Here is a 13,295-nt window from a genome sequence, read left to right as displayed (position 1 = left end):
GGGCCAGGCATCTGCATTTTTTAAAAACCTCCTCAAGTAATTTTAATGGGTGTCCAGGCAGAAAACCACTGGGCCAAAGCAATGCTACTGCCTGGCCTTATCAGCCCTTCACACCTTCTTTGAGGTCAACTGGGCCCTGGTGATTATGTTCATTCTCTAGGTGGGGAAACTGAGGCCCAGGAAGAAGGGAAAGGCTACCAAGGGTTTCTGCTGGAGCAAAGTGTGAATCCATTTCCCCCACTTATCCCTCAATTATAGTTTGATAGTAAAATAAGTGTTATCACCCCCATTTTACAGATGAAGGAACTGAGACTCAGGGAAGTTAAGAAACTGGCCCAAGATCACATAGATAATATTTGGCAGCTGGTATGTGGGGTTCAACCCATTCTCAAAACTTGTGCTGGACACCGGTTTCAGAACCTCACTTTAGAGTCAGGCAGGACAATCCCCACCCAGATTCTAGACTTTATACCTCTATTATTGCAACCCAAGATCACACATGCTTTTTTTTTTTCAGCTGAGTTTAACTGGGGTCAGCCAGGCTTGTGCTGTGGGGCTCTCCTGGATTCCCTGAGGGAAGACCCTCACTCCAAAGCACTGCATGTCATGTCTAACTCCCATCCCCTGCCCTCAGGACTGGTGCCATCCATGTGGGGGACCGCATCCTGGCCATCAACAGCGTTAGCCTCAAGGGCCGGCCACTGAGCGAGGCCATTCACCTCCTGCAGGTGGCTGGCGAGACTGTCACACTGAAGATCAAGAGGCAGCTAGACCGTGAGCCTTGCTCCATACCCTGGGGGCCACCCAGCCCATTTAGGAAGGAAAAACCCCTCTGTGCCTGTGTGCCGGGCTTTGCATGTACAACCTCATGGAATCCTTGCCACAGCCCTGTGGAGGTGGGAGGACACCTGGGACAGCTGAGGAGGCAAGTCTCAGAGGGACTGATGGGCCCAAGGTCACACAGCTGGTGTGGGGCAGAGTCTGGGTCTGAGTCTTGCTCCTCATCACCTCCTGCCTCTTAAGGTGCCTGCGTGTGTACTTCATGGCTGTAACCTGGCATTCCTCAGTTTCCCCTGAATATGTCCCTGTGCATGGTAGGGAGGCTACCACGTGCGGTGGAGGGAGCCTGAGTTGTGGGTCTTCCCTCTCGTCAGGTCTCCACTGTTGCTCACGTGTGATCTTGGGCATGTTATTCAGCCTTCCCGAGCCTCAGTTTTGCCATCTGTGAAACAGGTTTGCTTGCTACTGTGCCGCCTGCCCCATGTCAGCAGCAAGCTCAGCAGGGGCTCAGTGCCTGCGAATCCCCAAACTAGGCTGAAGTGGGAACACCGAGGCTCGCTGAACATCTCTGTGTCTCCGAGGTCAGAGGTGACCCCCCTTTTCCTCCCAGGCCCCCTGCTACCCAGCAAGTCGGGCAGCCTCAGTGAGGCCAGCGATGCAGATGATGACCCCCCAGAAGCCCTCAAAGGAGGCCTGCTGGCAGCCCGGTTCTCGCCCACTGTGCGCAGCGTGGACAGCGCTGTGGAGTCCTGGGACAGCTCGGCTATGGAGGGTGGCTTCGGGGGCCCAGGTAACACCTCGGGGCCCTTGGACAAGCCACGAGCTCTCTCCAGTCCCCCACGGCCGGGCTTTATAGGGGCTGTCCCTCGCTCATTCCTCCTCCTTGCCTCCTCTCCGGGCCAGCTCCGTCCTTTAGGGACACTTCCATTAGCCACTCCCAGGGCCCCTTGCTTCAGAGCCCAGACTGCAGGCATGTCCTTTGGTGAAGATCCGCAGCTCCACACTGGCTTTTCGATTTCTCCACTGTGAGGTTAGGGACCAAGCTGGTCTCACCTCTGCTGTCTCCCTCATTCCTAACTCAATGTCTGGCACACAGTAGGTACTAAATCAATGTTCATTGCATCCAGTTAATGGTGGGGAGGCAGGAAGCCCCCTCCTACCCCATCCTACCAGACCCGGCTTGGGGCAGACACCTCTGGGCAGCCTTAGGGGAGGCGTCTGAATCCCGTGGCTGGCCTTCTGGCCTCTGTGACCCAGAGCCACAGGAACTCTCCAAAGGACAGCTCAGGGAACGAGCAGAGTGAGGTCTGCAGGGGGCTTTAGGGGGCTCCCAGCTCTGGCCCTCACTCGCTGGACATCTGCCCTCCCCGGATCTCGGCTCACTCTTGGGACAGGGCCTTCAGAGCTTCCAAAAGCAGGGGGTGGGGACACCCCAAATATTGAGCCTCTGTCTCTGGCAGGTCATTGTCCAAGCCCAGCCCAATGGAGCTGGGACAGTGTCCTGCAGGCCCAGAGAGGAGCAAAGACTGTCCAAGGTCACCCAGCATAGCTGGAAATGGGGCAGGAAGGAGGGCAAGATGAGGACACAGAATACTGATGTCTCCTGTCTCCACCTGTCAGGCTCCTACACTCCGCAGGCGGCTGTCCGGGGTGTGACCCCCCAGGAGCGGCGCTCCAGCCGGCTGAGGAGCAGCCCCCCACCCACCGAGCCCCGAAGGACAAGCTATACCCCGGCCCCTGCTGATGAGAGTTTCCCCGAAGAGGAGGAGGAGGAGGAGGAGGAGGAGGATTGGGAGCCACCAACTAGGTCTGTGGTGGGAGAGCCTGAGGGAGCAGACAGTCGCAGTGTCTTGGCTAGGATAGCCAGTCCCATGCCACAGTGCTGGGGGATGGGAGAGTCCTGTCTGGCTACTGAGGAAGGGCACCTCCTAGGAGAGGAAGCACTGAGCGGAGCCACCTCTGCCAGGCCAGGCGGGCAGAGTGCAGGCGGCGGAGCAGCCTGGTTTGCTTCCCTGAGTCTGGTCATCCCCTGTTCTCAGAAGAGCAGTGGCAGACCCAGAACTCGAACCCAGACCCCCTGACTTACTTAGCCCAGATTGCTGATGGCCTCCAGCAAGGGCCCTCAGCTCCTGGCACCTGCCCTGGGCTGCGGCTGAGTGGGCTTCCCCAGGGAACAAGGCTGCTGCAGACGGCAGGCCCCAGGGAGGCGGGCTCCTCCTCACCCCACGCCACCCCTCCCGTCTCTGTGCTTTCCACGAGGCGGTTCCTTCTGCCTGGAATGCCTCTCCCTCTTCTCCTGACAAATTCCTATTCATCTCTCAAAACCCAGCTCAAATTCCCCTCTGGGAAGCTTCCCTGACTGTCTCAAGCAGAAGGAATTCCTCCTCCCTCCTTCCTCTAGTACCCACGGCTGCTCCTGCAAGCCACCTGGTGGCACTGGCCACCTTGTGTCTACCTGGTTAATTACCTGGCTGTCATCTCTTCTATGTGGCATCCCTCACTCAGTGCCTGGCCCCCAGTAGGTGCTCATAGATACCTTGAGAATGAATTTCCAGCTCTTGGAGAACAGGGGCCACACCTTAACCCCCTCCATCCCCCTATGCCCAGTAGAGCACTTGGCTCGGGATGTTCATAGAATTGACTTGAATGGAGCAAATGGCCTTCAGCCTCAGTTGTTTTTTCTTTTTCTTTTTAAAGATGACCGGTAAGGGGATCTTAACCCGTGGCCTTGGTGTTATCAGCACCACACTCTCCCGAGTGAGCCACGGGCCGGCCCCAGCCTCAGTTTTCTCATCTGTAGAATGGGAAAGGAAGGAGGTAATTAGTCCTCATTCCTGAAACTTTCTAAGAGAATAAAGCTGGAGTATTTTTGTAAAAGGGAAAGTGTTTTGCAAACATAGCATGCCTTATAAACGTCCAGGACTTTGTACATGTCAAATGTCTTTGTAAAAATGTGAATGTTCACCTTTCTAGTGGGACACACATTAGAGCTCATACTGGGCTCATATGACCAGGGATGGAAGTTATAGGTGGTCTGACCCCTTCCCAGCACAAATATTTCATCCTCTCCATCCATCTGTGTCCTTGCTGGCTCTAGCTCTGTCCCTGTCATGGTCCCACAGTGCCATGTGTCTGGGTGGGGTCAGGTGCTGTCCTCTGGGGCTACACCATGGATCTCTTTGTCTGTCTTCTTCTGTACGTCTGTCTGTCTCTCTTCCCAGGCGTCCTGTGTCACCGCTCTCCACCCTGTCTCATCTGCCCCTGTTCTAACTGGTCACCGACAGTCCTGGTTACCCCTAACTGCGTCTTCCCCCTATTTCGTGTCACCAACCACTGCCCTGGGGCCCCAGAACTGCCACCGAGGATGTCTGCCTGCCTGTCCACCCACCCTATGGCCCCTTGAGCCCAACGCTGGGCCCTGGGGCCCCGAAGACTCCTCAGGCCCCAGCCCACCTGCCCGCCCACCAGCCCGCCAGGAGGTGACACTCTCTGGTTCCTACGTTACAGCCCAGTCCCTGGCCCTGCCCAAGAGGAGGGCTTCTGGCGTGTGTTTGGGGAAGCCCTCGAAGACCTGCAGTCGTGTGGTCAGTCAGAGCTGCTGAGGGAGCTGGAGGTATGTGGGGACACCTGGGTCTGGGCACACTGGCGTGTGTACTGTGGGAGGCAAGCACGTCGAGGGGATCCTGCTCACATGTGTGTACCATGTATACACATGCACTCACCTGGGCACCCTCTGTGTTAAGGAGTCCTCACTCAAGTGCCATCTGTGCATAGACATGTGTGCGGGTGTGACTGAGAACATCATGGTACAGCAAGCACATCAGAGTGTGTGGGCACAGAATGTGGTCAACATCATCACGTGTGCATTGGGAGCATGTGGATATACATGCCTGTGAGTGTGCTCATGCATGCATAAATACAGAGTGTATCTTCAGAACATATGTGTTTGTGTGTGCACATTTAGATGCACAGGGCCAGTTTTGGTGTTTGTGTGCATATGTGCGATACATGCACATGGTTGTGGGCATGCCCTGTGGAAGTGTGTGGATGTCGATGTCAGTGATGACGCAGGAGGTGAGGAGCCATGGGAGGCCTGAGGTGAGTGTGGCTTTGCATGAGGTCAGCATTGCCCATGGATGGAGCAGGCTGCCTGGAAGGATCCAGAGAGGATCCAACTAAGTCACTTCTGAAGCTCATTCTACTCAGAGAGCAATTTGATTTAATTTAAATCTCTGCTTTATCTGTGATTTTGCCCCCTTTTAATCCTCATTTTGTTGATTAAGGCCATTTTTTTCTTCCATTAGTCTTACCAATTACTAGGCTTCTCAAAGAACCAGTTTTTGGTTTTGTTAATTATCTCTTATGTTTCATTATTCATTTCTGTGTTTAGCTTTGATATTCCCTTCCTTCTACTTCATGTGTTTGAAGTAATAATACTTTTCCTAGTTTCTTCACTCCTCAATTTTCAGTTTTTCTTGTTTTCTAACATGTTGCATTTAAAGCTATGAATTTACCTGTAAGCACTGCTTTGGCTGTGTCCCACAAGTTGTAATTAGTGGTACTCTTATTTTCTATTCAATTCCAAAAATTTTAAAGATTTCCACTGTCATTTTTACTTAAACCCTTGAATTATACAGAAATGGGTTTTTTGGTTTTGAACTGCGTGTTTTTAAATTTATTACTCCAATTTTAAAAATCCATTCACATTAGTTTATATTGGCCAGAAAATGTGTTCAATTTGATATTAATTCCTTGGAGTTAAGACTTCTTTCTTGTTGTCTAGCATGTGAACAGCTTTAGTAAATGTTTCCAAAAGAATTTTCTTTTGTTGGGTGTAGAGTTCTATATAGATCAAGATTGTTAATACACCTAGTTCAAATCTACATCTCTACTGAATTTTATATGCTTTATTTATCTTTATTTTTTTATTTGTTTGTTTTGTTAGCAGTATGATAAAATTCCCACTATGACTATGGATTTGGCAATTTCACCTTGACATTTTGTCAATTTTTGTTTTCTATTTTTTGAGGTTTTATTGCCAGTTGCATATAAATTCATGATTGCTATAACTTCTTAGTGAATTTTTCTTTCTATCATTAATCAGTATCTCTGTCCCTATGTGCTTTCCACCTTAAATTAAATTCCATTTAGTCTCATAATAATGTTCCATCAGCTTTATTTTAATAATATTTTCTTTTTCCAATTTATTTATTTTTAAATTTACTGTACCATTGTTTTAAGTGCATCTGTTGTGTACTGTATGTAGCTGATTCTCTTTTTTTAAAAGGCAAGTTTAGTCTATATTTATTGTGAGTACTAATATAATTAAGCTTAATTCTAGCATATAATTTATACTTTGTATTTACCCCATTTCCTCTGTAACTTCTCCAGATTACTCATCTTTCCTTTATTTTTATTGATAACTTTTTCATTCCTGTTCACTCTCTCCACAGTCTCCAATTTGGAGATTTTAAATTTTATTTGTATTCTTTTAGTGATTATCCTTAATTCATTTGTTTTACTTTCAACATCCAATTTTTACATTTAAAACCTTTTATTATTTCAGAATTGGTACATGTGTAAGGTACAAAATTAGATAAGCACAGTAAAATCAAAAGCAAAATAAGCAAAAATAAAGCATAAGAACACACATTCCCACCACCCATAGATCACCACTGTTACTGCTTAAAAGAGTATATATGTATTTTTAAGATGAGATCATGATGTACATATTATTTTAAAATCTCCTTTTTTAGTCAGCTACTCCATTTTTTTATTTCAATGTATTTTAATCTCTTAATACCAAGACCATATTCAGGATTCCTCAGTTGGCCCCAAACTTCCCTTTATACCTGGCTTGTCCCAATCCATGTCTAATCCATGCTTGGCACCTGGTTGCTGTGTCTCTTAACTATCTCCTAATTTTAGTCCAGTGCCTTTTTAGTGACCCCAACTTAAAATTTTTGTTTATCAAGATAAAATTCACATACAAACTTTCACCATTTTAACGAGTTTAAAGTGTACAGTTCAGTAGCTTTTAGTATATTCATGATGTGTAACCATCACCATTTAATTCCACAACATTTCCAACACCCCAAAATGCAAGCTTGTACTCCCCTCTTCCTCCTTCCTCCCATCCTCTGGCAACTACTGTCTACTTTCTGTCTCTATGGATTTGCCTGTTCTGGATATTTCACATAAATGGACTCATACTATATATAGCCATTTGTCACTTAACATTGTAGTATATATCATTACTTCATTCCTTTTGATGGCTGAATAATATTCTATTGTATGGATATACCACAACACCGACTTTTTGAAAAACCAGGCCAATTGCCCCTAACTTAAATTTTCAACACCTTTTCTTAACTTGGTTTTTCTAACAAAATCTAATCGACACCTTTATCCTCCTCTTGAATAAGACAGGTGCTATAGAATGCTTCCACTTGCCTCCAAACTATCTTATTGATGATGCAATGAGCAATATAGCAGGGTGAGAAAGAGCCCTGACTTTAGAGCAGGCTCTGAATTCAAATCTTATCTCTCTAAGCCTCGGTTTCCTCATTTGTAAAATGGAAAAGAATGGTATTTACCTGCCTCACTGTATTGCAGAGAATAAAATGGGTTCTAGGTATAAAGTGCTGAGAACTGAGCCTAGCACACAGATAGTGCTAATAATTCAGTGCCTGTTATTATTATCCTGATTATTAATGTGGTTGGTTAATGACTCCCTAGTCTACCACCATTGGACTGAGAGCTCCAGGTGGACAGGGACCGTGTCTATCCTGTTCACTGTGTGATCTTGAAGGCTGGCACACAGTAGGTGTGGACAGATGCTGACTACCTGACAGAGAAGGGCTGTGTCCCCTCAGGCGTCCATCATGACGGGAACCGTGCAGAGCGTGGCCTTTGAGGGCAGGCCTGGCCACCAGCCCTGGAGGAGGAGCCGGGAGGTGCGAGCTTCCCCTGAGGAGGTGCGGGAGCTGCTGCCGCCGACACCCTTGGAGATGCACAAGGTGGGCACTGGGGGCGGGCACGGGAGACCTGGGCCTGTGTCCCGTGCATGAGGACTTGCTGCGGGACTTCATATGGGCTCCAACCCTCTCTGGGCTTTATTCTCCTCCACCATAAAACAGAGATTTTGCACTAGGTTGAGTTTTCCCAAACTCTCATCATTTGGGTGACACACACACTCATACCTGTGATACACACTGGGCCATTGTTAACATTTTTCTTTAAGTAGACTAGCTTTTTTGCCCCACTTAAGTTATTTTATGTACACACACACACACACACACACAACAAAGGTATATATATTATATGCATATATGTGTGTGTGTATCTCACTTCTCCATATATCACAACTTTACGTCACTACCTTAAAGGAGAAGCCAGAATCTCTTGCCTTCTGTAGGTCTCTATATAAAAAATTAAACAAGAGGAAAAGACACCTCTAGCACAGTAACCCTCAGCCATCTCTGAGCCTGCAGCCACTCCTTCGTAAATGGGAGATGAGCAAGTCCTAGGAGTGGTAAAAATACCCCCTAACAGCGGGGAAGACCTTCTCCCAGGTGAAAGCAGGAGGACTGAGCAAGGACTGAAGAGGGAATCACTTTCTGGGGGACTCCCTTGTGCTTGAGTGCTGTGAACTGCAGGAGAGGCATGCGGCGGGCAAAGGCTCGGGGGCAGGATGCTGAGGCTGTGAAGCCTGGGTATGCAGCAGGCAGTGGGCTGGGCCTGGACCCCAGAGGCATTGAATGCCAGACCAAGGGATTCAGGCTCTAGAAGGAGGCTGGGGGCAAAGGTTGGAGTTCCAGAGGCCTCTTCCTCCCCCTGCTCCCAGGTGACCCTGCGCAAGGACCCCCTACGGAATGACTTTGGTTTCAGCATCTCAGATGGCCTCCTGGAGAAAGGTGTCTATGTCCACACGGTGCGCCCCGATGGGCCAGCCCAACGTGGAGGCCTCCGGCCCTTTGACAGGGTCCTTCAGGTAATGCTGGGGTGGGGGCACCACAGAGGGGTGGCCTTATTTCCCAGCCTTAGGGTGGGGAAAGAGCCCCACTTCTACTTGTTTGTGACAAGGAGATGACAGCATGCATTGTGTTAGTCAGGTTAGGTGAAGTTATGTTGCAGTAACAAAACACCCCGAACCTGAGGGGCTGAACACACACAGATGCTTATTTATTTCTTACATGACACGGTGGGCTGCCATTGGCCTTGCTCCACCCGGGTGACAACCCACCCATCCTGTGATTACCCTCTAAGATACGTGGCCTCCTCAGACTCTGGCAGAGGAAACTAGACTGGAAAATCGGAAGTGGATGTTTTTCTTCCTGCACCCAGAAGCAACACCTGTCACATCCTTCCAGCCTAGTCACGTGACCTGCCTGACTACAAGGGAGCCTGGGAAATGGGGATCATCCCCGGCTTGGCCACCCTAGACCTCCCTTTTCAATGCCCCAGCTGTTTTTGTTCCCTTGGTGTGGTTTTTGCCATATTTGTACTAAATTCACTTAATTTATATTTTCTCTAAATTGATGGGATTTTTTCAACTAAAGTTTATTTTAAAGGGAAACTTTTTGTCTCAATTAGGAATGAAAACCCAGCACCCCTTGTTCGAAATAGTTGTTGTAAAATGCAGCTGAAAAGAAACAAGGCAGTGCCGCAGGAGGCTCCAAGCGTGTGCTCTGCTAGCTTGTGTTGGAAAGGGAAGGGCTGGCCCAATGGCTCAGCGGGTCAGAGTGTGGTGTTGTAACACCGAGGCCCAGGGTTCAATCCCTGCACCAGCCAGCTGCCAAAAACAGAAAAAGCGAGGGAAGCGAGTGCTAGAGGAGTAGGAAAGGAAAAGTAGCAGCTCCCTAGGACTTTCTCTTTGATGAAACCTAACAAGATGGATGGGACGAGTTATGTGAAGCTCGACTTCCTCTGTGTGTTTGTTGGTGACTTATCCCCATGTGGGAAATCACATATCACATGATTCCCACCCCCTTCAGCCCAGCTGAGCTGACACCTTTGCTCTGTCCCCTTGGCTGTGCCCTGTGCAGGTCAACCACGTTCGTACACGGGACTTTGACTGCTGCCTGGCGGTGCCACTCCTGGCTGAGGCGGGTGACGTCCTGGAGCTGGTTGTCAGCCGCAACCCACTGGCACAGAGCAGCCGGACCCCACGAGCACCAGGCCCCGGCAGCCCCCAGATGCTCTGAAGTCAGCACATGGTCCGGACTCCTCAGGGCCACCCAGGCAGATCCTGGCTCCCAGACATGTAGCTGGGCTGGAGAAGTGGCCACCCACGCATCCATCTGTTGGTCTGGCAGACTCTGAGCCAGGGATGGGACTTGGTCTCTGTTCCCCGATTCTGTGATGACTGGGGTGCCAGGCATTGAGGTCCCTGCCCCAGCTGGAGTGACCTCTGGGTCTTTTTCCAAGTTGGGTCTCCAGGATGCCCAGAAAAGCCCCACCCAAGAAGCGTTGGGACAGGCTGCTCAGCCTGGAGAAGAGAGGCCTGGGGGCTGCCCCAGGTTTCCCCAGGGCCTCTTCAGAGAGGGCCCAGGTGTGGGGCAAGTCTGGCCCAGTGTAGGGACTCAGTGTAGGGGTTGTCCCAGCAGAGCCATGGGACTGGAGTGAGTTCTCTGTGGTGGGAAGTAAGTGGCGGGAGCTGGGTACCCAGTGCAGTCATGGAGTGAGGTGTGAGACGTTCCCGGGAGGCGTCCACGCAGGCTCGGGGGGTTAGTCTCCTGAAAGGGAGCCACTCATCCAGAGACCCTGCCACCAGGAAGGACACTGCTCAGCTCCTTCCCTTCTCCAGAATCCTGGCGTTTACAGGCTGCCGGCTCTCAGAGTCTCTGAGTCCCAGCGTCCCACTCATTGTGAGACTCTGAGCTGGGGTGTCTGGGACCCCAGGAAGCACTGGCCCTTTGGTTCTGGAAAGGGGTGAATCTTTCATTTCAGCATCCTTAGTCGGAAGCTTCTGTGACTTGAGACAGCGATCCTGGGCCCACCGGGCAGGCTCAGCGTCCGGCTTTGGGCTCTCGGCCACTCCTGCTTCTCTCACAGGGTGCAGGGCCACCGACCTCCTGCACTGCCCTCAGCCCAAGCCCTCCATGTGGGAGGGGGCCATGTGGGGACAAAAGAGGTTCCATTCACCCGCCATTCCAGTAAAGAATGGAAAACCATGGAAACAGTATGCGAGATGCTACAACTCCTCTCTGATATCCATGTCCGTGGAGGGGAGGAGGGGAGAGAAGCGTGAGACGGACACAGACAGGCAGGAGAATAGGGTGGGACATTCTCTCCCAAACCCCGTGGAGACAGTGTCCAAAGTGGTCATTCAAAGAAGTTTATTTCCACTTGAAACCTGGAAGCACCAGCATCCCTTAAATCATTTTCCTCAGTTTCCACAAACTAGAGCCCTTTTCATTTTGAGAGGGGCACGGGGCCTCCACCTGGTGGGCGTGTGGCCCCTGGGATGGAGGTGGGCAGGTGGGGTCCGGCCAGGTCTGGGGATTTGCTTTGTCCCCCACCCGGCTCTTAAAGGGGCCTCAGGAAACGGGGTGCCCACTTCCACCACCACCCTCCCCACCTGTGGGGACCCTGGAGGCTGGAAAAGTCCTCTTCTGCTCAAGGGACTGGACGGGGGCCAGGAGGCCTGCTCTTCTCGCCCTGGGTCTGTATGCATTTGACCCCCTCTGGGTTGGACCCCCCTCTGTTGTCAACAAGTGGGTGGACATTCTCTGAGCAGTCAGGGTCACAGCATTCTCCACCTGCCCGCTGAGGGCCCCTCGGCACCCTGCCCACACCCACTCCTGAGGGCCCGCCTCCCCGCCCCCACCCCCCACACCCTGCCCCTTGGTGCCCTTCCTGAGAAACCTTCATGCCTGTGGCTGGGTTGCCCAATATCTCTGCTATCTTGAATTCCTGCGTAAACATCTGCCCCAGTGTGAAAGGGCACTGCCCACCCATCACAGGGGCACCAAACAAAAGCCAGGAGCCCTCGGCTTCGACAGGGGTGGGGCACACAGCATCCATGTGGCTTCTGGCTGTCAGCAGTCGCAGCTGTGTGACATGGGCAGGTGGCTCAACCTCTCTGGGACTCTGTTAAGTAACAGGGCTGGGCATACCCAAGGCCTCTCTGCTTAGGAAAGCTGCACCAGACTCCAGGACTCCAGGCAAGGGAAAACGTACCCTGACTCTGAGCAGCGCCCCTCCCCTCCTCGGCTGAGGCCTCTGCTGTTCTCCCAGATGTATGCAATTGGGCCCTGCTTGGGCCTCCCAGCCGTGGTCGGCCCACCTTTATGCAATATTTCTTCTGGCTTCTCCTGGGGATGGTTCATCCCAGACTTAACAGTTCCTGATACCCCTCCCCAGTGAGCGTCCTGCCTGCCTATGCATTTTGGGTACAGCCTCTGTGACATGTTCCCCTCACCCCCAACTCCCCCAAAGCTGTATTTTTCTCTGGCTGAGATTAGAGCATATTCCTTGTAAAGTATTTTTCTACCTGGGGTTTTCTTAGGGCTCTCGGGAAGCACAACGTGCCAAGGGGCTGCCTTGCAAAGGCCGTTTTGTGGTCTGTTTGGGGGCCCACGTGTAAATCTTTGTCCCACCAGGAGTTGCAGTGACTTGCGGGGGATGCTACTGGGATGATTTTTTAAAATAAAATTATTTAAATGCACCTGGAGTAGGGTGTTTGCTTTTTTTATTTTTATTTTTTATCATGGTTTGGCAAGAGCCAGTTTGTATGTGCATCTCAGGACATCTTACCTAACTTTGATTGATTGATTGATTCGTTCATTCATTCATTCAAAAAGTCTGCCATTTGCTACCCATCATGTAGCCCCTGGGCATACAACATGAACAAGACAGACTGAGGTCCATCTGCATTTTCTAGTGGAAGACAAACAATGAACAAGCAAGCAAATCATAAAACTATTTCAGGAGGTATAAAATGCAATGAACACAAACAAAAAATGAGTAATGGGACAGCGTGACCAGGGTGAGGGGTTTTAGCTCAGGAGGTCAGGAAGGGCTTCTCTGAAAAGGTGACATTTGTGATGAGACCTGAGGATGGGCGCCATCCCTGTGGAGACTTGGAGCAGCATCCCGGGCAGAGGGCATGGCAAGTGCGAAGGCCCCGAGGTAGGACTGGACTTGGTGGGTTCATCAAAGAGAAGAGAGGCCTGGAAGGGGCTTGGAGACTGGGGTGGAGGCCGCAGGCCTGATTGTGAGGGCTTGGGCAGGGGGTATAGGTTTTATTCTACGTGCAGGGGGAAGCCACTGAGGCAGGTGAGTAGTGGGTCTGCTGTGTGGAGCCCCTTTAGCCTGGGTGGAGAAGAAAGGGGTCAGGAGGACAGCTTGGGGGTCTGGCTGCTGCCAAGTCTCCAGAGGGCATCCAGGGCAGGGTTAGCTGGGAGGTTCTAGGGCCCAGAGGGCAGGGCTGGGCCATACTGGGGGACCACAGCTCTGTGTGAGCAGAGGAAAAGATTCTTCCCATCAGCTGAGCAGGATGGGAGTGAGCA

At 50.9% G+C, this 13,295-nt stretch overlaps 1 protein-coding gene across 5 annotated transcripts in view; it reads left to right on the top strand.

Moving 5' to 3' along the window:
• The window catches only part of GRIP2 (glutamate receptor interacting protein 2), a 55,401-nt gene extending 42,984 nt beyond the window's left edge, over positions 1 to 12,417 (top strand). For 2 of the 5 annotated variants that reach the window (XM_063113688.1, XM_063113689.1), the window contains exons 18-24: positions 635 to 774; positions 1,391 to 1,570; positions 2,401 to 2,587; positions 4,288 to 4,393; positions 7,635 to 7,799; positions 8,627 to 8,773; positions 9,828 to 12,417. In XM_063113688.1, the coding sequence (XP_062969758.1) occupies positions 635 to 774; positions 1,391 to 1,570; positions 2,401 to 2,587; positions 4,288 to 4,393; positions 7,635 to 7,799; positions 8,627 to 8,773; positions 9,828 to 9,986 (1,084 nt within the window). In that variant the 3' untranslated portion in view covers positions 9,987 to 12,417. The other 3 variants (XM_063113690.1, XM_063113691.1, XM_063113692.1) reach the window with 3 other exon arrangements.
• The last annotated feature ends 878 nt before the right edge of the window (positions 12,418 to 13,295 follow it).

Source organism: Cynocephalus volans, chromosome 11 (genome assembly GCF_027409185.1).
Source record: "Cynocephalus volans isolate mCynVol1 chromosome 11, mCynVol1.pri, whole genome shotgun sequence".
Classification (NCBI taxonomy): Eukaryota; Metazoa; Chordata; class Mammalia; order Dermoptera; family Cynocephalidae; genus Cynocephalus; species Cynocephalus volans.
Note: the sequence above shows the minus strand (reverse complement) of the source record. Positions and strands in the feature narration are given on the sequence as shown.